This window comes from Acomys russatus, chromosome 22 (genome assembly GCF_903995435.1).
Source record: "Acomys russatus chromosome 22, mAcoRus1.1, whole genome shotgun sequence".
NCBI classification, from domain to species: Eukaryota; Metazoa; Chordata; class Mammalia; order Rodentia; family Muridae; genus Acomys; species Acomys russatus.
Genome location: NC_067158.1, coordinates 29,979,643 through 30,005,491, shown reverse-complemented (window position 1 = coordinate 30,005,491; position 25,849 = coordinate 29,979,643). Strand labels below are relative to the sequence as shown.

Here is a 25,849-nt window from a genome sequence, read left to right as displayed (position 1 = left end):
GGTTTTGCATGGGATTGACAACATAGACCAGCCTGGCTACAGCTGCTGCTGAGTGCCAGACATGCCAACAGCAGAGACAAACACAGCCCAGTATGGCACCATTCCCTAGGATGACCAGCCAAACAAGGCAGGTTGACTACACTGAACAACTTCTTCATGAGAAGAGCAATGCTTTGCCCTTACTGGAGTAGGTACTTACTCTTGTTATGGATTTGCCTTCCCTGCACATAATGCTTCTGGCAGACCTGGTAGAATTTGAAGTGTCAGTGAACATCCCAGAGAAAATAGGAATACTCTTTGGACCCTTTAGCAGGTCCCTATAAGTGAGTCACAGAGGAGAGACCTGTGGGATTTTGAGCAAGGCTCTACCGTCATCTGCAGACTACTGTTCTCCCTTTGAGAGACCAGTAGGAATTCAGGAGGGCTTCTGTAGAGGGTTCTTAGGTAGTAAGGTAGTAAGCATGTCCACGACAGAGGCAGGCTATTGGGAGACCAGGAGCACCTGAATCCCTGACAATGGAGTAGATCTGAAGTAGAGCTTCTTTGGTGGTAAAGATGAGGGTGGGGGAACAGTTCTTGGGGAGCTCACTGGCATAGCCTCTCCCCAGGTTCATTGAGTGTTGGCTACAAGCATCCAAGTTTAGTTCCAGGGAAATGGGACAACTTCACATGGGAAGAGACTGAACCTGTGGGGCTGAATGGGACCCCTCTGGATGTCTGGGCCGGGGGTCAGAAGTCTTGTCAGGCTCAGTAGATGGCAGGGTTCAGGCTGCCATGTGAAGCCACTGAACCTCTGAACTTTGCACACTCTCCCTCTCTGCTGTTGGGCCCTCCCTATGGGAAAAGCTATTCTTAGCCCTCATTGTCTTTGGCTAATGGGCTGCTGTTGGCTATTCCTTGCCTGCACAGGGTCTATTTCAGGAGCAGACATGTCTCCTGGCTGAGTTGCAGGAAGGAATGATGGCTCAGTCTCTAAATGGGTTTATATAGGCTCTGTCACCCATCCACTCGCCTCCACTTGCCTCTCAGACCTGTGTGGTCTCTAGAGCACATGACCTCACCCCTGCCAGATTGTGTGTTTTCCAAGAGAGACCCACTGAGGTAGCTAATGTTCCTTTCACGCAGTGATGAGTTGGTACCCCAGATCCACCCTCTGGTCTCCAGGCTTCTGTTCTCTTGAATGGGCACTTTGGCCTCTGAATTCTAAAGTGCTCTGATACTCTGTCCAAATAGAGGGATCCTGGAGTAAGCTGGCTCCAGTGCTTTCTTTCTGTGGAGTAGGCAGAACAGGGATTCGAGGAGCCAGTGTGAGGCTCTCATGCTGGGCGTGGGGTTAAGGGGCAGTGAGCTGGATACTCGGGTCTAGCTGTGACTGTGTCAGTACCTCGCCTGCTTTATTTCATCCTGACCCAAAGAAGGTGTGTATCCCACCCAACCCCTACCCACAGTGGTCAGTAAAGGCTTTGGCTCTGAAATCTTGTCTCCCATCATCTTTGACCCCATGGCTAATGGGTATGGAACATAGGCTCTTTGTACCCAGAGATGGGTGCCTGAATGGGTGGCAGATCAGTCTGAGGAGTTAAGGCTCTTGACCCACTAGGGTCGCTCTTGACCAGAGTATGCCCAAGCCTGCCAGTGTAGGCAGGCCAGTGCTGGACAAGAAACTGGAGTCTGGATTTTCACAGCTGGTGCAGCTTGAATTACTCAGCTTTTTTGGACCTCATGCTGTGCTATGAAGAGCCTACCCTAAAACTTGCCATGGCCTCTATGCATGGAACAGCGACAGACTGTGACAGTGGCAGAGCTGGAAGCATGTAGTACTTATGAAAGTCTGACTTGGGAAGGCTTTGACTTCATGTGGTATGGTGAATTGTGTGTACTGAGAAACTACAGTTAAGCAAATGACGATACAGGCCTCTGAAACAGGTGGACATGTGAGAGGAACCAAGGAAGCAGAACAGCAAGTGCATACAAACACAAGCGGGGAGGTCCATAACAAGAGCAGGGGCCTTTGGTGCCATCACTGCCTCCTAAGACTGGGTACTGCCCTGGCCCTCCTTAGACCTTGGTCTCAGACCCTTAGCCCTGATTAAAAGTCACAGCCACTCTTTGATTTAAAAGTCATTTGTTCTTTAGCAAACTAAGCCTAACGGGGTACCTTACATGCCAATCTCAGAGCTCAACCATACATAAGCTGTCTGAGGTCCGAGAGGGAAGAGGATTCATCAGGAGGCATTTGATAAGGGAGGCAGGTTGGCTGAAGAATGGCCTTCCAGGCGGAGCAGTGAGCAAGCAGGAGCAGGAATGCTGACCTAACTGCCATGAGGGTCTGCCTGGGAGTTCTCTAAGTCCTGAAGTGTTCCTGTGGACTGATGAATCTTGCTGATGTTAGTTGGGGGTGCATGAGACTACATGTGTTAAGTAGAGAGCTTTTGTGAGCTTTGTCAAGTGTTGATAGCCCTCTCTCCCACAGGACCACAGCCGCTTTGTCAACTGTGTGCGGTTCTCTCCTGATGGGAACAGATTTGCCACAGCCAGCGCTGATGGCCAGGTAAGAGCTGAGGCAGGGAAGGAGGCTGGATGTAAGCAGGTTCCATGCTCCCTGTCCTCTGTTTCCCAGGGTGTCACCAAAGTCCACCAGACATAGTCTCTCATTTCATTTCAAAGGATGCTTGAAGCCCCAACTGTATAGCCACAATTGCTGGGAAATGGTGGGCTAAGGGCCCTCTACACCAGCTTCTACATCACTTGTTTGTTTCTTGAAGATATTCATTTATGATGGGAAGACTGGAGAGAAGGTGTGTGCCCTTGGAGGAACCAAGGCCCATGATGGAGGAATTTATGCTGTGAGTATGAGCGTGTTCCCTGAGTTGCTGGGCTCTATGTTGATAGTCACCAAAGATGACTTTGAAGCTAGGTGAATGTTTGATGAGAGCAGCTAAGATTTGAGCCATGGCGCGGAGCTTTAAGGCCATATTCAGGAGGTGGGAACAGTCAGTGGCCGAGCAGTGACCCTGGGGGCCAGGCCCATCCTACCACCTCTTGTGGGTCCCTGTCCTCTCCTGTGAAGTGGAAGCTGTAGGCGGGTGCTCTCAGGGCTCGTGTGGCTCTAAACCCTCTGACGTGCAACACTGCTTTGTTGAAATAGATTAGTTGGAGCCCTGACAGCACCCATTTGCTATCTGCCTCTGGAGACAAAACCTCGAAAATTTGGGATGTCAATGTGAATTCTGTGGTCAGCACGTTTCCCATGGGCTCCAATGTTCTGGACCAGCAGCTGGGCTGCCTGTGGCAGAAGGACCACCTCCTTAGCGTCTCCCTGTCTGGATACATCAACTACCTGGACAAGAACAACCCCAGCAAGCCCCTCCGGGTCATCAAGGTGAGCCTTGTTCTAGGCATGGTGTGTAGGAAACAAACTCCTTTGGTCTACCGTAAACGGGGAAACATAGATGGGCAAGTGGAAGAGAGATGACAGGTTTCCTTGGTCTTGAGTTTGGGCAGAAGTCAAGTTGGTATTTGGGGGCATTAGTAGCCCCTGGAAGTAGTGTGACAATGCACATTTGGGGTCTGCTGCTAGAAGTGACTACTACCTGAGTGGCTTTGCTTTCTGATAGGACTTGGAGTCTGCCTCACAACTGCTGGGAGCGTTCTAAGTGTTAGGGCTGGTTATAGAGCATGGAGGGTGAGATGATGGCAGGCCATGAGGGTGGGTGGTAAGAGCATGGAGGCTAAGGTAGGGTGAATAAATGAGGGGGTGGCTCAGCTAGGAGTTCAGCGGGGAGATGGATGGCCCTGACTGTGGATCATGGTGAAGTTTGAACATGGACATAAGTATGAAAGAGCCCTGATGTTCACAGCAAATGAAGTTGGACAAGCTGTCAAGGCTCCAATGGAGGCCCAGAAGGCCACCCTGGACGAGACTGTAACTTGAGGTTCCAAACCCTTCCTGCGGCTTCAGGCCACATTGTGCTTCCTTGGCTGAGTGAGCTGCTTCTGCCTCCTCCATCTGCCCCTGCCACGTTAGCCTCTCAGGAGACCTGGAGCAGGTGGCACAGGAACAGCTCCCAGGATCACCTTTGCTTTGTCTTCTGGCAGTTCCCAGGGTCCTTTAATGATTTTTTAAAGGGAGGTTTTCCACAGCCAGGCTGACTTAGTTAGGGTTAGTATTGCTATGATGAAACACCATGACCACAAGCAGCTTGGGAGGCAGGAGGTTAATTGGCTTACACTTTCATATTGCAGCTCCTTATCAAAGGAAGCCAGGGCAGGAATCTAAAGGCAGGTGCTAATGCAGAGGCCATAGAGAATTGCTGCTTACTGTCTTGCTCAACCTGCTTTCTTATAGAACCCAGGACCACCTCCCCTCCCCATATCAATCACTAAGAAAGTGCCCTACAGGGTGGCATACAGCCCAGTCTTATAAAGGCATTTTCCTAATTGAGGTTCCCTCTTCTCCATTGACTTTAGCTTGTGTCAAGTTGGCAAAAACTGTGCAGCAATACAGGTTCCATGCCTTGCCTCCGCCTCCCCATCCTGGTTTCTGATAAGTTCCAAAGCTTGTATTTTAAGCTGCTTAGTGAAACCCCCAGGCCAGCCTTTCTCTTGCTAGTGCAGCCTATTAGAGAATAGAAACATACCGCATCATGATCCCCATTCTGTAGGTGAGATTGTACAGAAGAGAGGGGCCTCCTGATCTCTCAGCCCTCCTAGCCCCATTGAGTGGCTCCTCAGAACAAAGTAACTTGGCTCTGGTCCTAAGGATAGAATTGGGAGCCCCTCTATTCTTGGGTCTCAGAGCATAGTACCACTGCAGGTGGGAAATTGTGCGTGAGGAGGCCAGCATCTCCCAGAGACAGACACTTCTGTGCTGTGACTCCAGTTTCAGTGGTGAAAAGTCAGACAGCCCTGGCTCCTACCAGCAACTGTGCCCTTAAGAGCAGTTTCTGGTAGGCTTCCTCCTGGGCATTCTGGCCTGACTACTGCTGTGCGCCACCCTTGCTGCTAGACTCATGGGGTCCTGCGAATGCTGCTTGGTCAAGGCAGCTCTAGGAGTATCACTGTCTTTTAAGTTCTCAGAGAAACCTACATCACCACCTCTCTGAACAGCTGACATGGATCATGTCAGGTGATCCATGCAGCTGCCACTCTGATCTAAAAAGAGTGTACTAGTAAACCAGAATTTGAGATTAGAATACCCCTGGCTACCTGGCTGTCTTACCTGGGAGCTTTATAGCAAAGGGCTTACTGGCTGCCAAAAGGGGCTCAGTCAGGGTCTCTGGAGTTGGCCTTTGTGGTACTTTTTCTAGCCTGTGTTTCTTAAGCTTAAGGGTGTGTGAGAATCGCCCAAGAATACTAGCTTGTTAAGCAATTGAGCCTCAGAGGGGATTAGACATTGTAGTAAGGGTTGAAATCTTAAATCGGTCAAGTGGGGCTGTTGCCATAGGCAATGAAGAAGCACACAGGAGCCTCTGGAATCTTTCTGAGCCCAGGTTTTCATTCAGCAGACCAGGCAGTCTGCTGGGCACCTTTGAGGCCCTTGCTAGGTCAAACAGAAGATAACTTGGCCTCATGTCTTTTAAGGGGTTATACAGTGTATTCTACCAAGGACTGTCATTGTTTTTCTGAGCGTAAATGCCATACTGTGGCAGGAAAGGAAACCCACAGAAGCCCTGAGACAAGATGTAAGGAGAAAGCCTTCAAGAGTTCCTGGAAAATAGCAGAGGAGGCTGGTGGGGACTGAGGGAAAGGGTTGGTTAGAGTAGAGCACACTTGAGAAGTGCAAGCTGAGCCAATTATAGAGCAGGCAAGAGGCCCCCTCTACAGAGTCCTATGTGTACAGCAAGGTCATCTGCTTCATCAGTAGCGAGGGGTCCTACGAAAAATAACCTAGAGCACAGGGTCTCCCTGTGTAATCCTGTTCTGGCTGCCTCAGTCTCTGAGAGACCCACCTGATGGTTCATGGTAATGCTTCCCTGAGTGCTAGGCTTCTCTGTAGATGTTGTTTTTAGTCCAGGTAGGCACTGAGGGAAGCAGCATGTGATGGTTTGTCAGATCAGCCGACTGCTTGTAGCTCATGACTTACTGTGGGCAGTGTCTGCTGCAGTCCAAGCACAGCTCAGCTGGTGAGTGGCAGAGGGCAGGGCATGCTACCTCAGCTCACCCCATACCGTTGTCTGTCTTTCAGGGTCACAGTAAATCCATCCAGTGTCTGACAGTGCACAGAAATGGTGGCAAGTCCTACATCTATTCTGGGAGCCACGATGGACATATCAATATCCTTTGACTGGGGAGCTGGCACAGTCGCTGGTAAGAGAGGACTTTTCTGTTCCCATGGTGCTAGGGCCTGGCCAGCCAGATGGCTCCAGCCCCAGCTCATTCACTAAGCCTCTGCTACATCTGTCTGCACCTGGGTGCCTTGCCCTCTCCAGGCTTTGGGCAGAGCAAAACCCTCAGTCCTGCTTACTGCTCATAGCATGGTGCTTGTCTCTGTGCTTGAGCTCCTTTTTCTGTACCGATGGTGCCTTGCTGTCTGTCCAGTCACTGACAATTAAATCATTGAGTCTTAGGAGTCAGAACTTTAAAGACCCTTCAGCAGAGGCACTTTGTTTTAAACATGGGGAAACTGAAGCCCAGAGACAGTGTGCTTTCCCCAAAATCACGTGGGCTGTTAACAAAGCAGGCTGGGGCCTAAACTCAGGAGGGGGTGCCCATTGCCACTGTGCCCTTTACCCCAGTAACTTAGGCTTTTTTAGGCAGTGTGGAGCTTAGTAGTGGCACGCTTGCCGTATTTGTGCTGTCCCCTGGTCTTTGCACCACTGTGAGGCTGCCTCTGCATGATAGCCTCTTTTTGGGGGGTTTGCGGGTAAGGCAGGTGGTTCAAGGCTGAGTTTTTCCTGTGTAGCCTTGACTGTCCTGGACTTGCTTTGTAGACCAGGCTGGCTTCGAACTCACAGAGATCCACCTCCCTCTGCCTCCTTGGGTGCTGGGATTAAAGACGTGTGCTGTGGTGTCTGCCTGCATGATGGCCTTTTATTCACATGCTGCTGGTTTGCTGGAGGCAGCATGCTTCCCACACCTGCTTTGTCTTACGTTTTCACAAGACCCAGGAAGTTCCTCTAGCCTAAAAAGGGTAGATAACCCACCCTTTACTACTAGGAAGAAAAAGTGTTACAGCTGATGGCCAAGCAGTCCTTAGGGCCAATCTGTCCTGTAGTTGTAACCAGGGACATCAACACCACCTATGTCTTTATTCACACTTGAACTGTGTCCTTCAGTGCCCATGTCTGGATTTCCATCCGTGCAGCTCATGTACCCTGAGCCTCCCATGGAAATGACGGTGGACACTTGAAAGAGATTCTCTTTTGTTGTGCACTTTAGCCACCCCTTCTCCCTGAGCACCTCAGGCTCAGAGCCCATACACCACCGCTGTAAGGTGGGCCTCCCACACCCTCAGGCTGGTACCAGTAGCACCAGGCAGTAGTTACTTGAGCATTGGGGGCACAGCCAGCTTACCTAGGGGTCGTCATAGCCTCAGCTATTGATGCAGGAAAGACAAAATGAGCATTTGGCTCCCATGTAGTGGACAGTAACACATGAGCCACTGCAGGAACACACCTAAAGGCTGTTCCAGGAGTAGTCAGTGATGCTACAGTTAGGAGTACTCCTAATCTGAGATTGTTGTGGCCAGGAGTGTTTTGTCCGCGTTTCTAGAGTTTACGTAGAGATAACTAACCTACCTTGGCAGTGGGACCCAAGTTTAAACCTGAAGTTCATTTGTTCTATGTGTACTTTACAGTACAGAGGTTTAATACTATACAGTGTTTCTCATGTGCCTGTGTTCTGACTGCAACTGCTGCATGTCTTGGAACTTCCTGGCTTATCATGGTATTGTATCTACATCCAGAAAGTTACACATTAGGTGTGTCATCTGTCACAGCCATCACAGACAAGTCTGCCTGTATCGTCACAATTGGCTTCTCATGCTTCTCAGAGGTTGTGCTATTTATTGCCTTGGTCCTTTGGCTAGTTAGTAGCCAGGCCGCCCCACTGGCTCACACTGCCTTAGCTCTCTGAAATCCCAAGCTTGGCCATCCGTGAGGATGCCTCCTATTCTTTCTTTAGTGTCTTCTGCCTGCATGTAGGGCACCCGTGCCTCTCTAGAGCCATAGGTGGCACTATCCTGAGGTCCAGTTTCTCCTTAATTATACCCTACATTACTGGGATTCAGAGACAGGAGAGAATGACTCCTTCTCTGGAAAAGGCCACACAAATCAGGTGTCCAGGATGACCGTGGATGAGTCTGGGCAGTTGGTCAGCTGCAGCATGGATGACACTGTGCGGTACACCAACCTGACACTGAGAGACTACAGGTAAGTCCTGCTTGAGGAATCAAGCCATAGGTCTAGAGAGGTCCAGAATGAATTACAGGTGCCTGTAAAGGTTCCAAGTCAGCGGTGTTCCTGTCTGCCCTTTCTGTTTGGTGCTGAGCAACAAGACCTTGATAACCAGGCTCAAAAGCATGACCACATATAGACCCTGCCCTCATCAGCCATTAGCTTGTCTGCTCTCCTTTGTGTCTTTCTGCTAGCAGAGATAGTGACAGTGGAGCTTGAGCTGTTGAAAAAGTCAGGTGAAGCCTGATGCAGTGGTGCACACTGTAATCCCAGCACTTGGGAGGCAGAGGCAGGCAGATCTCTGTGAGTTCGAGGTCCGCCTGGTCTACAAAGTGAGTCCAGGACAGCAAGGCTACACAGAGAAACCCTGCCTTTAAGAAAAAGAAAGGAGGGAACTGGCATTTTGATTAAAGGAATTGGAGTCCTAGTTCCCCTCATGGGAAGAGCAGCTGTGACCCACAGAAGAAGCAGAACTCTTTGTATGTAACTATAACATTGCAGTCTCGGGCCTACAGAAGGGTGAGGATAATATGACTGCATTTAGCGCAGGTGGACAGGAAGAGACCACATAGTTCTTGCTGCCACCTTTTCCCCACTCTGCTCTCCCTGACCTCAGTGTCCTATTTTGTCACCTCATAGTTTAACAAGTTGCCCTTTAGGAAAGATTAAAGTAGGATTTTTTTTCCCCCACCTATGCAAGTGGTGCAGTGTTTGCAATGCATGTAATGTTACCACACTGAGCCACCTGAATATGGAAATAACCTGCCATCCCTCCCTCTCCCTCACCAACAGTGGGCAAGGCGTTGTGAAGCTGGATGTTCAACCAAAGTGTGTAGCTGTTGGCCCCGGGGGCTATACTGTGGTCGTGTGCATTGGACAGGTATGGTTGGCTACATTTTGAGCAGAAATAGTAGAATATGAGATGTGTACTGCTGTCTAGTTTGTGAATTTCATCCATGTTCTGGTTTCCTTTTCTGATGCTGTGATAAAGCACAGACCAAAACTTAACTTGGGGAGGTTTATTTTACTTGGCTTTTAATCTAGGTCACAGTCCATGGTTGAACCGTGGAGGAAAGCTACTTACTTGTCTCAGGCTTATGCTCAGGTAGCTTTCTTACTTATCCCTGGACTTCCTGCTTAGGGTTGGTGCTGCACAGTGAACTGGGCCCTCCCGCGTCAATTAGCCGTCAAGACAGCGCCCCACAGGCCAGTCCAATTAAAGCAGTTCTTCGGTTGAGGTTCCCTCTTCCAGATAACTCCCAAGTTATATCAAGTTGATAGTCTTATGCTACAGGCTTATTTGCCTATGCCTGTGGCTTCTCATGGAGTCATTGTGCTGTTAGGGAAAGTGCTGCCCTCTGAATCAGGCACAGGGAAAGACCAGAGCTGGTCTCTTAAGCATCACACCAGACTGTAGACCCATCTGTCCATGGGGGTCTGAGGCATTGAAGTATGTGGTTTTGTCATTATCCATCCTATCTCAGCCTTTCCCTGGTGGAGCTGTGTGGTTTGAATCACTTCCTCACCCATTCTGAGCTCTTGTGGTCTCTCTAACAAGCACAGAGTTGACTTTGAGTGACACTGCCACATGAGGATCAGGGAGATCCCAGCCCATGGTGGGTTCTAACTCTGAAGTCCGTGCGTACCTTTCCCTCTAGAGTGTCTAGATGGGGCCCTTGGCTCACATCTGTGCCTGTCCTACTTGTGCAGAATTCTGCTTCACCACATGTCATCTCTGCAAACCCAGGCATCCTATCATGTGGTCAGGGCCAACTAGTGGTTCCTGTTGGCATGCGTGGCAAACCCTGCTGAAGAAAAGGCCATTCAGGATCTCCCTACCCCTCCCTGGTCCTTGAAGCTGACTGCTAAAGGGAGAGTGGATTCTGTGTCCCAGATAATCAGATGTCCCTGCCAAATAATTACTACACTCAGTCTGGGAAGCCACGGGACACAAAAAGGAATGTGCTGCACGGGGTGCCCTGGGCAGAGCTGCTTCTCCATGGCAGATCTGCCAGCCTTGTATCAGCACCTGGTCCTGGTGCACAGTGCATGAGGACTTTCTGTGGCAAGGCCTCAGACAGATACCTCCTTGTCCCAACCCCAGTTACTTCATCTGAGGTCATAGGGCTGTTAAGCCAACCCTGTCCTTGAAGCTGATCAGAATTAGCCAAGGTGGGTAAAACCAGGGACTCAGACTACCTGCCATTCAGAAGGTGATGACAAAGTTTTCCAGTGTCCTAGTGGGTTAGGGAATGGGCTCCCAGATAGAAGGGGTTTTCTTTGTGCATGTATGTTCACCATGTTTTCTGCTGGTTGCCGAGGACAAGCCAAGGTCCATGCGTGACCTTGACCCTAAGCAGACAGCTTAGTCGAGATCAGGCCACCACATTACTCTAAAGCCCTGACATGTGGAATTGTCTGCCGGTAAGGCAAACATGGCAGGCCTCAGTATGAATGAGTGTAGTGTAGCCTTCTCCACACAGTCTTCCACCTTTCTTAGAGCAGGGTAGGACTTGAGGATTGTCTCAGAGCAGTGTCATTTGCAGACCCCCGCTGACCCGTCTGCTAGTCCGTGTTGTCCAGCTCGTCTTCCTTCAGGCACCTGTGGTTGCTCAGTTGCTCCTGCAGAGCTCCGATGCTGCCCTGACTGGACAGACACTCAGTGCTGGGTGTCCAGTAACCTTTGTCATGGACACCACATTGTCCCCCACTGGAAAAAACCTGCACTACACAGGCACCAGTTGTTTCTTATGACTTAGGATCTAGGGTGGGAATTCTCGGGGCCAGACTACTGCCCCTGATGGCTAAGAATCAAGTCCCTTCCTGGTGCTTCTGCTCTTTGACCTCAGAGACCAGCACTTCACACTCAACATTTTCTCAAATTCTGGCCAGCAACTAGCAGTAGCATAGTCCTGGTGGGGAGGGAGGTAATACCTCTATCAAAAGATTGAGACTGGCCTAGGGTGTGGCTTAGAGCCAAAAGCCACTAATGAGAACTCGCCTTTCCTGATGATGAGCAGTGTCTTAGGAGCCACTGATCTGACTGCATCTTCTGTGTCACAGATTGTCCTTCTAAAAGATCAGAAGAAGTGCTTCAGCATCGATAGCCCTGGCTATGAGCCTGAAGTCGTGGCTGTGCACCCTGGTGGGGACACAGTGGCTGTTGGGGGAACGGTAAGGTCCTCCTTTACCCTGTGACCTTGGTATCTGATTTGGGGCCTGGAGAAGGCCAAGGTCTTCAGTATATGTTGGAATCCCAAAGTAGGCTCAGTGCTAGGGTTTTGTTTTGTTTTGTTATTTAAATGGACTTGCCAGTAAGAGCAGCAGCAAGCAGGCAAAGAGAGAGCTTTCTCCTTCCATGTCCTTTATATAGGCTGTCATCAGAAGGCTCTCTAGAGCATGGGAAGCTGTTTGAGCAGTGTTCTCCGGGCTGACCTTTCAGAGAACCTCCTTGGCAGCTAGCAAACATAGAATGAGACTAGGGAGGCCTGGGGTCCATCATTTCCGCTGAGGTGAAACACTTAAGGGAGTATGTGGGAGGAGCCAGCCATTTCTCAGTAGCCAGAGCCCAGGGCACATACTGTGCTTAATGAGTTATGGCAGAGCACTTCTTTACTGAAACCTCAACTTTCCCCTATGACAGAGGGCACATGGTGTGTATGCTCAGGAGTGACTGCTTCCTGTCCCTGCCTACAGGATGGTAATGTGCGTGTATACTCCATCCTGGGCACCACACTAAAGGATGAAGGCAAACTTCTAGAGGCCAAGGGGCCAGTGACAGACGTGGCCTACTCCCATGATGGTGCCTTCCTGGCCGTGTGTGATGCCAGCAAGGTGGTCACTGTGTTCAGTGTAGCTGATGGCTACTCGGTGAGTAGAGTGCGGACCCCTGCATCGTACGCTAGCAGGCATAGGGGAGAACTCTAGCCAGCCCTTCTTGGGCTTTGGCTTCTCAGCCATGCCTTCATCGCCATCAGTGACAGGCACATAGTGGGGCTCTTAGGAAGATGCGGTAAACTGGGGGTGGTGATCAGGGACTGGGGCTTCTCCCTGTTACTGTGAGGGCTGTCTGGGAGGACACATGGCCTAACTCTGATCTTACACCTCTTTTCTTTTTATGCTAGGAGAATAATGTGTTTTATGGACACCATGCAAAAATTGTGTGCCTGGCCTGGTCACCAGACAATGAACACTTTGCCTCTGGTGGCATGGACATGATGGTGTACGTGTGGACCCTGAGTGACCCAGAGACCAAAGTGAAGATCCAAGGTAACTCCCACCCCTGGCCTCAGCCTGGCTAAGATCCGGCCTATGTAGGCTGCTCCAGAGATCGGCCCCTAATCGTGGCTCCTAGGGTCAAGTAACCCTGGGGTCTGCTCTAAAAGTGACCTGAAGGAGATGTTCCATTCTTTCTTCATCCAGCACACACTAGGCACCCTGCTGGCCTGTGCAGATGAATCCTCAGACACTCATTCTGGTAGGAATCCTTGGTCTCCATATATAGGACATACATGAAGAAAAGCCTTTTTAAGGAGCCAGATTTTTGTTTTTAATCATTATTCTGATTATCTAACCTCTCACCACTGCTCCTGCTGGTAGTTCCATGTTAGGGTCCACAGTCACATATGGCTGGTGGTCTTGAGCAAGACAGCCAAATGCCATTTTATACTGTCCCCTTGGTCTACCTGCTACAAAAGGCAACCTTTTGTGTTCAGTGGAACAGGGATCCTGGCCTATTTTAACAGTATCCTGAGACCACTCCCTACTACAGTTGCAAGTCAGAGAGACACACTCTCCTAGAAGGCAGACTAGGAAGAGGAGCCCTGAAGCAGCTTCCAAGGAGCCGTTTTGGTTTGTAAGGAAATCTAGGAAATTCACAAGTGAACTGGATCAGGAAGCTAATCAACGTGTCAGGGCTCATGTGCAGAATGGGGCTAGTGTCAACCTACTGTGCTCACAGCCTCTCAAATACAAGGTGCTGGCACCTGGCCTGGCCATGGAGGATGCTGCAGCTTGCAGAGTTCTCAGGCCCAGGATGGCTTGACTTTTTGAGACACATCTGCCCCACCTAGGTGGGGCCGCTGAACTGGATCCACTTGGGCCTTGAGTGTAAGGACCAGGGATCCTGTACGGGGACCCCTTTCCTGGAACTTGGAGACCCCTGGGGCTTTATGACAAGTTTGGGCTGAAGTTAACCCCAAAAGTACAGTATCTCATGGCTGTAGTCAATAATGGAGGTGAGAGGGCAGCTGGAGTTGATTCACTCCAGCGTGACTGCTGGAGGAGACGCCAGACGCGGGTCCTCAGTCTCATTTCTTGTCCATACCCAGCACACAGGTTCTCTATCAAAAATGGCATAGTAGCATTTTCATATAAACTACATGCATCATTGGTACACTTCAGCCATCGTTAGCTGACAAGCATGCATGCTACATAAACACTTGTCATGTTTTGTATTCACATCCAGGCCAGAGCCATGGTGGAGCTGGCTGCTTCCCCTGCTTGATTGGTTGAGTCTGTAAATACCGACCCTGTGGACCCACATGTGTGTCTGTTACATCTGTCTGACTGTTGATCCATCCTGAAAAGGATTTTGTATTGTTTTTGTTTTTATGCTTTTGCCCCAGGGAGGATTAAGTGTTGGGAGTTAGAGAGAAGCCACGTGGTGAGCCAGGAACCTCTGCTGGCTCACCTGGATTTGGTACAAAGATGAGTTCACCTCTTCCCGCCTCTGTCCTGACAAACTTGTCCTTGTGAAAGTGGAGCTTTCACTATGCTAGTTTCTGCTTCTCACTGATGACTTTGGCCCAGTGGCTCTCTTCTTAGTCAAATACAGGTAGAGGTAAGAGTAGGCCCGTTTCTTCTAATTCCACTCTCTTCCCAGATGCTCACCGGCTGCACCATGTCAGCAGCCTGGCCTGGCTGGACGAGCACACACTGGTCACCACCTCTCATGATGCCTCTGTGAAGGAGTGGACAATCACCTACTGAAGACGCCGCTCACCCCACGGACCGAATCAGGGACTAGAGTTTAACTGCCTCGGAGTACCCTTCTCTTAACTATTTCTGTAACACTCCCCTTCCCACCCCCCCGGGAGTGAGCAGGGCCTGTGAATACCCTCTTCTCTGCAGGGTGTCCATGTCTGTACGCATCCTTCTGAAAGCTTTAGACAGTAACAGTTTGCACATGAGAAATAAAGCAAGACTTAAAGAGCGTGTGGAGCGTACCTAAAAACTTACAGCCCACCAGATCGTGAGAGCGTGGAACATTCCAGAGGCAGCAGCCTCCAAAGCACAGACCCCCAGCCCCTGTGGTTCTTGCAGCTTATCAGGAAGCAGGGTAGGGAGCAGGCCACGGCTCCCCTTTCCCATGCAGGATGCAGCTGCACTGGAGAGGAGGAGCCGCATGCAGATCCCTGTGTCAGCATTCTGTGTAGAGCAGGTCTGCTCCTCAGTGTGAGTCATGTTATATGGCTGCCTCCCTGGACCCGTCCCCAGATCCCACAGGGACACGTGAACCTTGATCTCATCGTCATATTTTGTGCTTGATTTTAAGAATGGAATTATGGGATTTTTTTTTTTTTTTTTTTAATGTACCTTGACTGTTGTCTATCATGTTCCTGAGCTGGCGCGCTGACAGTACCGTGTCCAGGCAAGTAGAGCCCTTGTTAGCCAGACTGAGTTGGCCTGGTCACATGATCATCATGCTTCAATGTTTTCCTGTCTCTTCCCCCCTCTGGCCCCAAGAACAGAGATTAAGGACAAGATGATGTCACTGTGACTTGTCATGTTTTTACCTTTTTTTTTTTTTTTTTTTTTTCTTTTTCAGTGCAGAAATTAAAGTAAGTATAAAGCACCGTGATTGGCAGTTTCTTTGCGTGTGTCGGAATCGCTGGTAAACGTTGGCTGAGAACAATCCCTCCCTTGCACTTGTGAAAACACTTTGAGCGCTTTAAGAGATTAGACTGAGAAATAATTAAATATCTTTCCTCTTGACTGTGGATCACTGGCTTTGTGTGGTGGTGCATGTGGGAGGATGGGAGGCTTTGGGGGGCGCTCAGCAGCCAACATCTCTGGTGGCCATCATATGGCAGGACAGCCCAAGAGAAAACAAGACTCACCCTGTTCCTATCCCTGCTTTCAGACCCGGCGTAGCCTGACCTGGCCCACCCCTTTCTTACAACCCAGCCTCATGTGTTGCAGCATTGGGCCTGATACTGGCTAGATCCTGCCTCACCCTCCTACCTGTATTCACCCTCAATACTTCAAGCCAGTAACTGGATCTAGTTTGAGAAAACTTGCAGTGCAGCCAAAACAACTCAAAGCACTGCTTCTGGGGGCAAGTGTGTAGTCTCCATAGAAACATTCCTCTCCGGTTCTTGATGTTGCTTCTGCCATTCATGTGTAAAACATGGCAGAAGCCAAGAGAATCAGGTTACGTCATTTGAGACACAAGCCACCACGGAACAAGATCAAAAACATGTTTGGCATTGAGACCAAATGTTTTTGTGACGGAGTCAGTGGGCAGCACCTGAGGGGCTTAGCCTGTCTTGTCCTTAAACTATCTCGAGTTAGGTGGACATCAGCTGAGAACGGCAAGCATTGGTAGAAGACTCCTTGGGAGAATTTAGTGAAAAGTGTTTGGTTTTGTTTTTCTGAATTCAAGCTTTATTTGTGTGTGTGTGTGTGAATATACATGCATATGTTATATAAGTGGGGACCAGAATCTTTTGAGTGAGGGCCTCACCCTGACCTTAACCCTAACCATAACCGTAATCATAACCCTAACCCCAACCCCAACCCTACCCTAACCCTAACCCCAACACCAACTTTAACCCTAACCCTGACACCTACCTTAACCCTAACCCCCACTAACCCTAACCCTAAACATAACCCTAATCCTAACCCTACCCCTACCCTAACCCTAACCACAACCTTAACCCTAACCCCAACTCCAACCCCAGCACTAACCCTAACCCCAACCTTAATCCTAACACTTACACTAACCCCAAACCGTAACTCCAGCCCTGAACCTGGGGCTCTTGTTACCTCAGACTGCAAGCCAGCAATCCCAAGCAAACCTAACTCCCTTGGAACTGGGGGCATAGCCATATAAAGGGACACCTGGCTTACTTTGTAAGTCTGGTCCTCATGATTATGCACTGAGTGCTCTTAACCACTGAGGCATCTCTACAGCCCCCACACTTGTGCCTAAGACAGTGAGAGCGGTGATATTTGATCACATTCACAATTCTCCGATCCAAGCTGCCAAGAGAATAGCAATATGACAAGTGATATGGACACTGCCCTGTACCAGACCAGGGGACATTTTCACATGCTTGGTGCTGGTAATTGTTTTCTTTAAACACGCTGATTTTTTTTTTTTCATAAAAGTAGTCTAATTTTCAAACTGTAAGAATAGAAACCATGTTACAGGATAATACCATCAAGTGACCCCATTGCATGTGTAAGCAGGTAACTCTGAGGTGTGCTAGTGGGATGGGCTTCATTTCCTTGGAGGCTTAAATAAAAGAAAAACAAAAAAGAAAAAGAAAGGGCCCACACCTATGACCTTTGCCATTTCAAAAAGAAAGATCTGTTTGTGAAAGTCTCTAGGCAGCACAGAATGTCAGGGTGAAAGCCCAGATCACTGATATCTTGGACGAGCATTCACAGTAGTACCCAGGACAATAGCTGTGCCAGTCAACTGCATTTGGGGTACAGCTGCAGCTGCCTGAAACAACAGCAAAGGTCCTAAGACCACCAGCTACACTGAATCAGCACAGCATGTCCACCAGCCAGGCTCCTCAACCAGCTTGGGCAACATGGCTGCCTAGTTCTCACCCTAAGGGAGCTAGGGCATTTCTCTCCTGTGGAGTCTCACTGGATGTACAAACCAGGTCCCATGCCCACCAGTGGCATTTGGGGAGATTTTTCTTTCTTTCTTTTTTTTTTTTTTTTAATCTTTTTTTTTTTTTTAAGATTTATTCATTTATTATTTTTCTATACAGTGTTCTTTCTGCATGTACCCCTGCAGGCCAGAAGAGGGCGTCAGATCACATTATAGATGTTTGTGAGCCACCTTGAACTCAGGACCTCCAGAAGTGCAGTTCATGTGCTTAACTTCTGAGCCATCTCTTCAGCCCCAACCTTTCATGTCTTTTGCTGGTATGGTGTGTGTGTGTGTGTGTGTGTGTGTGTGTGTCTGTGTCTGCAGCTGTATGGTTTTTTTTTTTTTTCTGATCTAGTTTTTCTTTTTTTTTAATATATTTTTGCCTGGTTTTTTTGTTTGTTTGTTTTTTGTTTTTTTTGTTGTTGTTGTTCCTAAATTTTATTTATGAATTAATACAAAACATTCCAGACCAATGTGTCTTAATCCTCTTCCTCCTCCTCTTCATCTGGTTAATCTGAAGTAACACACTTCATAACTCTCTTTGCTGTTGGCGACAACACGCAACCAGTCTTGAAGATCGTTATTCAAATAATTTTTTTTAGTTTTTTTAATTTAATTAAAAATTTTTTAATTTATTCATTCATATTACATCTCAATAGTTATCCCATTCCTTCTATCCTCCCATTCCTCCCTCCCTCCCTTTTTCCCCTTACTCCACTCCCCTATGACTGTGACTGAGGGCGACCTCCTCCCCCTGTATATGCTCATAAGGTATCAAGTGTCTTCTTGGTAGCCTGCTATCATTCCTCTGAGTGCCACCAAGCCTCCCCATCAAAGGGATGTGGTCAAATATAGGGTACCAGAGTACGTGTGAAAGTCAGTCCCCACTCTTCACTCAACTGTGGAGAATGTCCTGTCCATTGGCTACATCTGGGTCGGGGTTCAATGTTTACTGCACATATTGTCCTTGGCTGGTGCCAGTTTGAGCAGGACCCCTGGGCCCAGATCGCCCGTCATAATTCTTCTTGTAGGATTCTAGAACCATCTGAGTCCTATTTCCCTATTCTCCCATGCTTCTCTTGCCTAAAGTCCCAATAGGATGTTCCTCCCTTCTGTCCCATTTTCCTGATAAGTGAAGACTTTCATGGGACATGCCTCTTGGGCTAGCCCATGATCAGGAAACATGAAAAAGAATGTATTTTCAATTTAAAAAGAATTGCTCAATAATTTAAAGACAATCTGGACAAAGTATGGGGACTCCTTTTCTCGGTTCACATTGATCTGCTAAATGCTAAGGTGAAGAGGCCAGCTTGGGAGGTTGACTCCTATGGCCTCACGAATGCAGCCTGTTTTACCCAGTAGGGCCCTTCTAGAGTAGTCTCCTGTGTAGCATGCACTCAGATGGAATACAGGGAGCCTCACACTGGGCCAGTGCTCTCCCATCCCCCAACTCTGTTCCCAGTGCTAAAGGGGTCGATACTAGTCTTATTAAACTGCCCATTGAGGTCTGTGCTAGAGCAGAACCTCTTTTCTTCTTGGACCTCAGACTTGCTATGTAGTCAAGGCTAGCCCTGAGTCCCTGCCCCTCCTGCCTCCACCTCCCACATACTAGGATTGGCAGCTTTCACTACTTGGTTTTTGAAGTGTACACGTGTAAACTGAATGTACAACTGAAGCTGAGCCACACCTCTGTTCATGCAACTGACCCGTGTTGACAGTGGCCACCAGACAACTAGGCATGAAATACTTCTCAAGGATCTTTTCCTCAACAAGTCACCCAGAACCTACTAGAGCTGAATGCTCTACAAGACTACATGAGAGTGTGTTTAAAAGAAATTGGTTAACAGAGCACACTTAACAGAACCCCCCACCTAAAATTAGAATGCCATTATATTGTTTACATTTTAGGAGATGCCTGTCTCCAATCTGTGATACGTTGTTTTCATTGAAGCAATTGAAAAATCTGCTCTCCATGGAAGGGGGCAAAGACTTGATCCACTTTGCAGCAAGCTCTGGGTCTTCATCTTGGACACTATCCCCAAAATAGAGCAGTGAGAAGCCAGACATGAATTGTCTAGAACAGTCTGAAACCACAAGCCACTGATTTTCTGTCCGCTGTTAAGTTGAAAGCCAGCTTGGATTTTTCTTGTGTCCATTTGCCAGTTTGAAACATTATTTGGGAAATGATTCACTCATTTAAACATCTATCAGAGCCCCATCCTCAAGTCACCATAATTGTCACCTGTAACACCACTAATTATTAAAAGTTGACACCACTCCAAGTGGCTATTTCATGTCTTTTGGTCTCTGCTCCTATAATCTACATTTATGGGTGCCCTTAGTCCAGTGAACACACTTTGAGGGGGCTGAAGGGCTGGATTTGGAGGCTGGAAAGAAGCCTACAAGGAGGTGGCTTCATGCCCAGCGTGTTTGCCCCAGAAGAGGAGGGAAGGAGAGCAACCAACCTCCCATTTACAGCGAATTTCAACACATGTATTCCCCTGCCCGAGGCACTTCTGGACAAACTGAGACATAGTAAGGCACTTTGTATTGTTTCTGGCATGTATGTTAACAGTATATTTGAACTGCAAGGTACACACACACACACACACACACACACACACACACACACACACACAGGCCTTAAAAGCAAGGGTGCTGAGCTCCAGATTGTCGCTCTCCAGCCACACATCCCCCATTCCAGACAAATTCCCTCCCCAGTTCTAGGCTTCTCTTCACTTGCTGAAGGTTGCAGCGTACTGGTCTACTAGCCATTAAGATGAAGCCAGGTTTGCCATTAGCATTAAATGACAACAAGCACATGTCTTTGGCCTGGAGCAAAGCTGTCTTGTTGCCTTGTCAGCTCCAGTCCAAATGGTCTGAGTGTTTCTCACAGACTTAATAGGAACCAGAGCCGTTTCCTCATTTGGGGCCAATTTTTCTGCTTTTGTGATAAAGAAGTCTAAAACCTGTGATTCTTACTTATGATTGACGATTTGATTGGGTTAAGTGATGCCTAGGGAGTTAATGAGGAACACTTCTCAGTGTATCTGCTAGGGCGTTTCCATGAGGACCCAGGGAGGGTGAAGAGTTGCTCCGACTGTAGGTAGCATAGTCCCATGGCCCAGACCCCTACATTAATACAAAGAGCTAGGAAACAAATGAGTGCTGGCATCCTCACTTTTCTGCCCCTTGATCTCTGAGTGCTTCCAGGGCCACATCCTATAGCCATGAACTCCCCCATACCCTACTCACTGTGGGGAAAGAAAAAATGGGTACCCTATTTTTTAAAGATAAATTTTAGATTTATTTATCTTATTCCATGTGTATAAGTGTTTTGCATGCCAGTGTGTATGTGTGTACTGTGTGTATACAGTGTGTGCCTGGTGCTCAGGGAAGTTAGAAGGCGGCACTGGGTCTCCTGGAATGCTTGTGAACCATCAAGTGGATGCTGAACCCAGGCCCTCTCTGCAGGAGCAGCAGCAAATGCTCTTAACCCTGAGCCACCGCTCAAGCCCCCTTAAACTGCGAACCAGATGGCATTCTTCCCTCAAGTTGCTTCTGTCAGGTGCCATGTCACAGCAAATAGCGAAGTAACCAGTCCGCTTCCTCTGTATGATTCTCATTCAATTCAATGTTTAAACCTTGACTGTGGCCTTCAGCACGTTTGTCTGCAGCAAGCTCTCAGCCTCCTCTGGACTGTTTCCCCCGAGATCAGCCCCCTCAGTCTCCACACTGCTGACATTGTGGCAGGACAGTTAGTTCCTCATGGTGGGCCCAGACCTGGCCACTGCGCATGCTTAGCAGTCCCATCCTACCCTACCCCCAGCCTCTGAGCACGAGATGCCAGTAGCTCCCCTCAATTTAGGGATTACACCTGAAATGCCTAATTGAAAGAATCCTTTTATTTCTAAAAGGCTGATGGTGCTGTAAGGAAGAAGAGCGTCACAAGCCTACTAGATTAAAAGAATTAGAAGCCATACTTACTCGTTTTATTCACTTATTTGATGTTTACTAGGGCCAGCAACATGAAGGGAGGAACAGCGGAGGTGGGGGGCAGCAGAGTGGGGCTGGAAGGAGCCCTCATGGGGCCAAGCTGTACAAGCGGTGACAATGACCGGCAGCTGATGAAGAGGAGGTTGGACAGTTGGAGAAAATGGTCAGGGCAGGAGCAAGGGAGAAAGTGGAAGCAGAGGAGACAGGGCTGAGGCACTCAACATTAGCTTCAGGCCCTGTGACTGAGACAGTTACAGAAGACTGCTGAGCCTTTTGGGGGACAAGGGCCTTTGGACACCTCGGGTTAAGGAACTGTGATAGTAGCTATCGTTAAGGATGGGGCAATCTTGGTACCCAGGCCTGCCTGGAGGCTGTCAAGGGTTAAAAATCTGCAATTCTTAGGGCCTAAGCAAGATGGGTAACATTAGCACAGTAAGTTTCTCAACATCCAAGGGCAACTTAAGATCTCTAACACTAGAGGGCGCCACCTGCTGCTGTCACCGCTATTGGTAAACCACAAAGGCGCCAAAGCCCAGAGTCTCCTCACCTGCCCAAATCCCAACCCCATGTCTGTGTGGGGAAAGAAAAGGAGCCCAGACAAACTGACTGCTGCAGAAGAGTAGCAACAGATTATCGTACTCCAGTGGCTAAACTGTGTAAAGAAGATTCCGTGTCGGTAAGACATCTGCTCTGTTGTAGGAGGGGGCGGGGAACTACTCACTGGCCAGAAGCAATTTAGGCAGGAAAGGACTAATTTGGCCTTCAGGCTACAGTGCAATCATCCAGGAAGTCCAAACAGGAGCTCAAGGCAGGAACTGGAGGAGAGGCTGTGGAGGGATACTACTTACTGGTGTGTTTCTCATGGCTTGTTCGGCATGTTTTCTTATAGGACCCCGGACACCAGCCCAGCAGTGGCACCACCCCAAGCGCATATAGAACCTAAGAGCAGGAGAAGGGTAAGTTCTAGCCTCCCCTCCCCTCTCTCTCCTCCCTTCTCCTTTCTCCTCTCTTTCCCCTCTCCCCTCCTCTTCTATTCCCATCCCCATTCCCTTCTTTCTCTGCCACTTGCCCCAGAGCTAGGACATTCATCTCAGATATTGGAGGCCCTGGTCCTCCAGCCTTGGGACCCGCACAAAAACTGGCTGCTTCTGTTTAAAAACCTCCCAAAGAGGCTGAAAGGGACAGCACCCCAGCTAAGCATTGGCACTGGGATCCTGCTGGGGCACAGCAGGAGGTGTACCTGCCTTCTTCGATTGATCGCTCCCCTTATGTTAAAAGGACAATCTGAGTCAGGAGGTGGTGGTGTACGCCTTTAATCCTAGCACTCCGGAGGCAGAGGCAGACGGATTGCTGTGAGTTCGAGGCCAGCCTGGTCTACAAAGTGAGTCCAGGACAGCCAAGGCTACACAGAGAAACCCTGCCTTGAAAAACAAAACAAAACAAAACAGGACAATCTGGCATGGAACTGCTCAACAGTTCCCCTGTTCAGGATGAGAAGAGATAGTTGTTTCCACTTGGGCTCACCCCTTCTGGTAAAATGTCCTTTTACTATTAAATAATGAGCATTAGCCCAGCTCAGGGGAAGGAGGGCAGGCCTGACAGCCTGGCTTCCCTGCTGTCACCCTTCTAGGCTTTCCTAGTCCCCACTGCATTCTCTCTAGCTCACTCAAGGATTTGCTCCTCAAAGGTGCCAAAGTGACTCCTCTTCTGGCATCTTCTCAGGCATCTGTTAGGACCTCATATTTTCTTAGGACATGAACACTGCAAGCTCAGATCCTAAAAAGGGTGGACTTTTAGTCAAGTAGCTCTGAAAGTATGTCCCTAACCACTGGACTCTGCAACTCTTTACCCCCACTGTGGCTCTCACTGTTTGTCACTGGTGGTGACAAGGAAATACACACCCCGTTGCACCCCACCATGCCACTCCTAAATATTTACGAGTGGATAGGAGTTTTCAAGCACCAAAAGACAGGGGTGCTGGTGTTTTCTTCTGTGCTGTAGTTTCACTTTTTTACGCATGCATAAGTAGGGGGGGCAGCAGAGGTAGGCGCAAACATGTTGTGAGGTTTCTTATTACAGATTTCTTGAAAAGCCCCTTTTATTATCATTTACTATTTATAAATGGATTCATTTATTTATGATTTCTGAGACAGCAGCTGGTAGCAATCTCTCTGCTTTAGTCCCCTGGGGGCTGGGATTATAAACACACTCAACACACAATCCCCTTTCGAGCCACCTTAACTTGGGAGCAAACGATCAGCAACCACAGTATTCTTCTTTTGTGTTTTTATTCCACTTTATCCGTTTATTTCACAAGTGTGAAATATGATCCCATCTTTGAAATGTCAAAATTATAACAGCAAAATCCTTCTCACTACTTTTCTTCTACAAGATCCTTAGACATTATTTTGTATACATTCTTTAGAGTCTCAAAATTATCCATCAGCTTAAAAAATTACTTCATTGAGCCAGGCGTGGTGGTGCATCCCAGCACTCGGGAGGTAGATGTAGGAGATTGCTGTGAGTTCGAGGCCAGCCTGGTCTACAAAGTGAGTCCAAGGACAGCCAAGGCTACATAGAGAGACCCTGTCTCAGAAAAAACAAAAACAAAAACAAAAACAAAATAAACAACAACAACAACAACAAAAACACTGCATGGCATTAGTAAAGTGTTCCTGGATGTATCTGTGAGTTCTCTGCTGTCAGCTTTCTCACACCCTTCAGCCATGATGCTCCCTCTAGCTTACCACAGGCTCCGAAACAAGGAGCATGCCCACTATGGAGACAGCCCTCCAAAACATGGGTCACAACAGACCTCTGCCCAGAAGTTGTTCACACTGGGTAAAGCATGACTGACAAGCCCCTCACACTGCTGGATCGAGGTGAGACTTCAGCCGGAGCTTCCCAACATAGGTGATCAACAACCAAACAACCCCCCTGACCTGCCCCAGCCACAAGGAAAGTGACCAACAAACGCCTTTGGGCATGGGTTGTTGCATTTTAAAACTCTGACCTGCTTTGGAAATTTGGGACCTATGACTTCTTCTCAGTCCCATGGACCAGTTCTTTAAATTAACTCTCACCATCTCTGTGCATTTTCAGATGTAGACACACAGCGGGTTGGGTCTGTTTCTCTGGAAAACCCTGACTGATACATTGAACTGAGAATTGTCCTCTGACAACACAGTGGTAGACGCAGCACCCCACTCCAGGACTTCTCTTAAACTCGTGGCTGTTAGAGCACGTGCCTCTCAGACCGTGAAGGATGGAGCAGAGTTTGGCCTTGCTGAACTGGAGGTCTGGAGGGAGGAAGAACCCCAGAGTGACTTGGCCTTCCAGGGACATTTGGCAGTGCATGGATACACTGTCCATTGTCACAAAAAGGGATGTTCCTGGCACTGGTGGGTAGAGGTAGAGATTGCAGTTCAGCCCCCGGGATGGTAATCATGGCTGCCAGACTTGATGGAATTCAGCATCACCATGGAAACAGCTCTGGGTGCATCTCTGAGGGTATTTTCAGAAAGGACAGAAGTAGGAAGACCCAATCCCTAGTGTTGGTGCACCAGGGTTGGACCGTGTAAAAGGAGAAAGCAAGCTGAGTGTCAGCACTCTTTTCCCTCAGCTTCCTGACTGCGGATGCCACGTGACCAGCCGCCTAACACTCTGGCTGCCGTGCCCCCCTCTGCCAGGATGAACTGACCCCTCAAACTGTGAGCCCAACGGAATCTTTTAAGTTTCTTTGTCGAGTGTTTGACCACAGCACTGAGAACAGCAGCTAATATGGCCTCACACGGGAGTCTCTGGGGAACCCAGAGTCGCCGCGCGATAACAGCCATGCGTGATTTTTCAGAATGCAATACCCAATGCTGGCAACTTGACCTAAGTCAATGTCATTAAAAGAGTTCAAGAAATGTCGGGGGGATGAACTATACAACTAAATAACACTCTACCCTCTTCATCTGCAAATAAGGGTGCTAAAGCCGCCAAGATGATGTGCAGATCCTTCGAGGGCACGAGACCCCACCCACCCAGGCATGCCATTTTTTAAATATCACTGTCCTCTGGAAAACACCTGTTTTCCTCTTGTTCATCTTCTATCTCAGAGGATGAGAAGAAAGTTGAAATGACTTCTTTTCTGAACCTCAGGAAAACACACAGAAAAAACACAGACACGTGTGAGTGCACACACATGCACACACACACACACATTCACAAATCACCACACATATATGCACACAGTTACATGTATATAAATACACACATGCACATAAACACACAAACTACATACACCCCCACCCCACCCCACGTTCAGTGTTGCTACCACTCAACAACTGGTGGCAGGTAAAAATAGCATCCCTGATATCCCTGAAGATGTCCACATTTGGGTCCCAGGAGCCCGTGCCTATGTCACCTTACTGTCCCAGGAGGAATTAATGCTGCAGGGAGAATTTATGCTGTTAATCATCCAACCTCCCAGTGGACACTGTCTGTAGGAACCAAATATAACAGCCCTGTCTCCACAGCTGTGTGTGTTGCGTCCCATGCATCCTCACAGCAGCCTGAA

General features: G+C 48.7%; 1 protein-coding gene across 1 annotated transcript in view; it reads left to right on the top strand.

Moving 5' to 3' along the window:
- Wdr1 (WD repeat domain 1) overlaps positions 1–15,393 on the top strand; it is a 35,016-nt gene extending 19,623 nt beyond the window's left edge. The window contains exons 6-15 of the mRNA XM_051164823.1: positions 2,474–2,551; positions 2,766–2,846; positions 3,149–3,382; positions 6,188–6,277; positions 8,218–8,372; positions 9,189–9,276; positions 11,460–11,570; positions 12,093–12,266; positions 12,521–12,665; positions 14,281–15,393. Coding sequence (XP_051020780.1) covers positions 2,474–2,551; positions 2,766–2,846; positions 3,149–3,382; positions 6,188–6,277; positions 8,218–8,372; positions 9,189–9,276; positions 11,460–11,570; positions 12,093–12,266; positions 12,521–12,665; positions 14,281–14,387 — 1,263 coding nt within the window. The 3' untranslated portion in view covers positions 14,388–15,393. The remainder of the gene's footprint in view (positions 1–2,473; positions 2,552–2,765; positions 2,847–3,148; positions 3,383–6,187; positions 6,278–8,217; positions 8,373–9,188; positions 9,277–11,459; positions 11,571–12,092; positions 12,267–12,520; positions 12,666–14,280) is intronic.
- Positions 15,394–25,849: the final 10,456 nt, after the last annotated feature.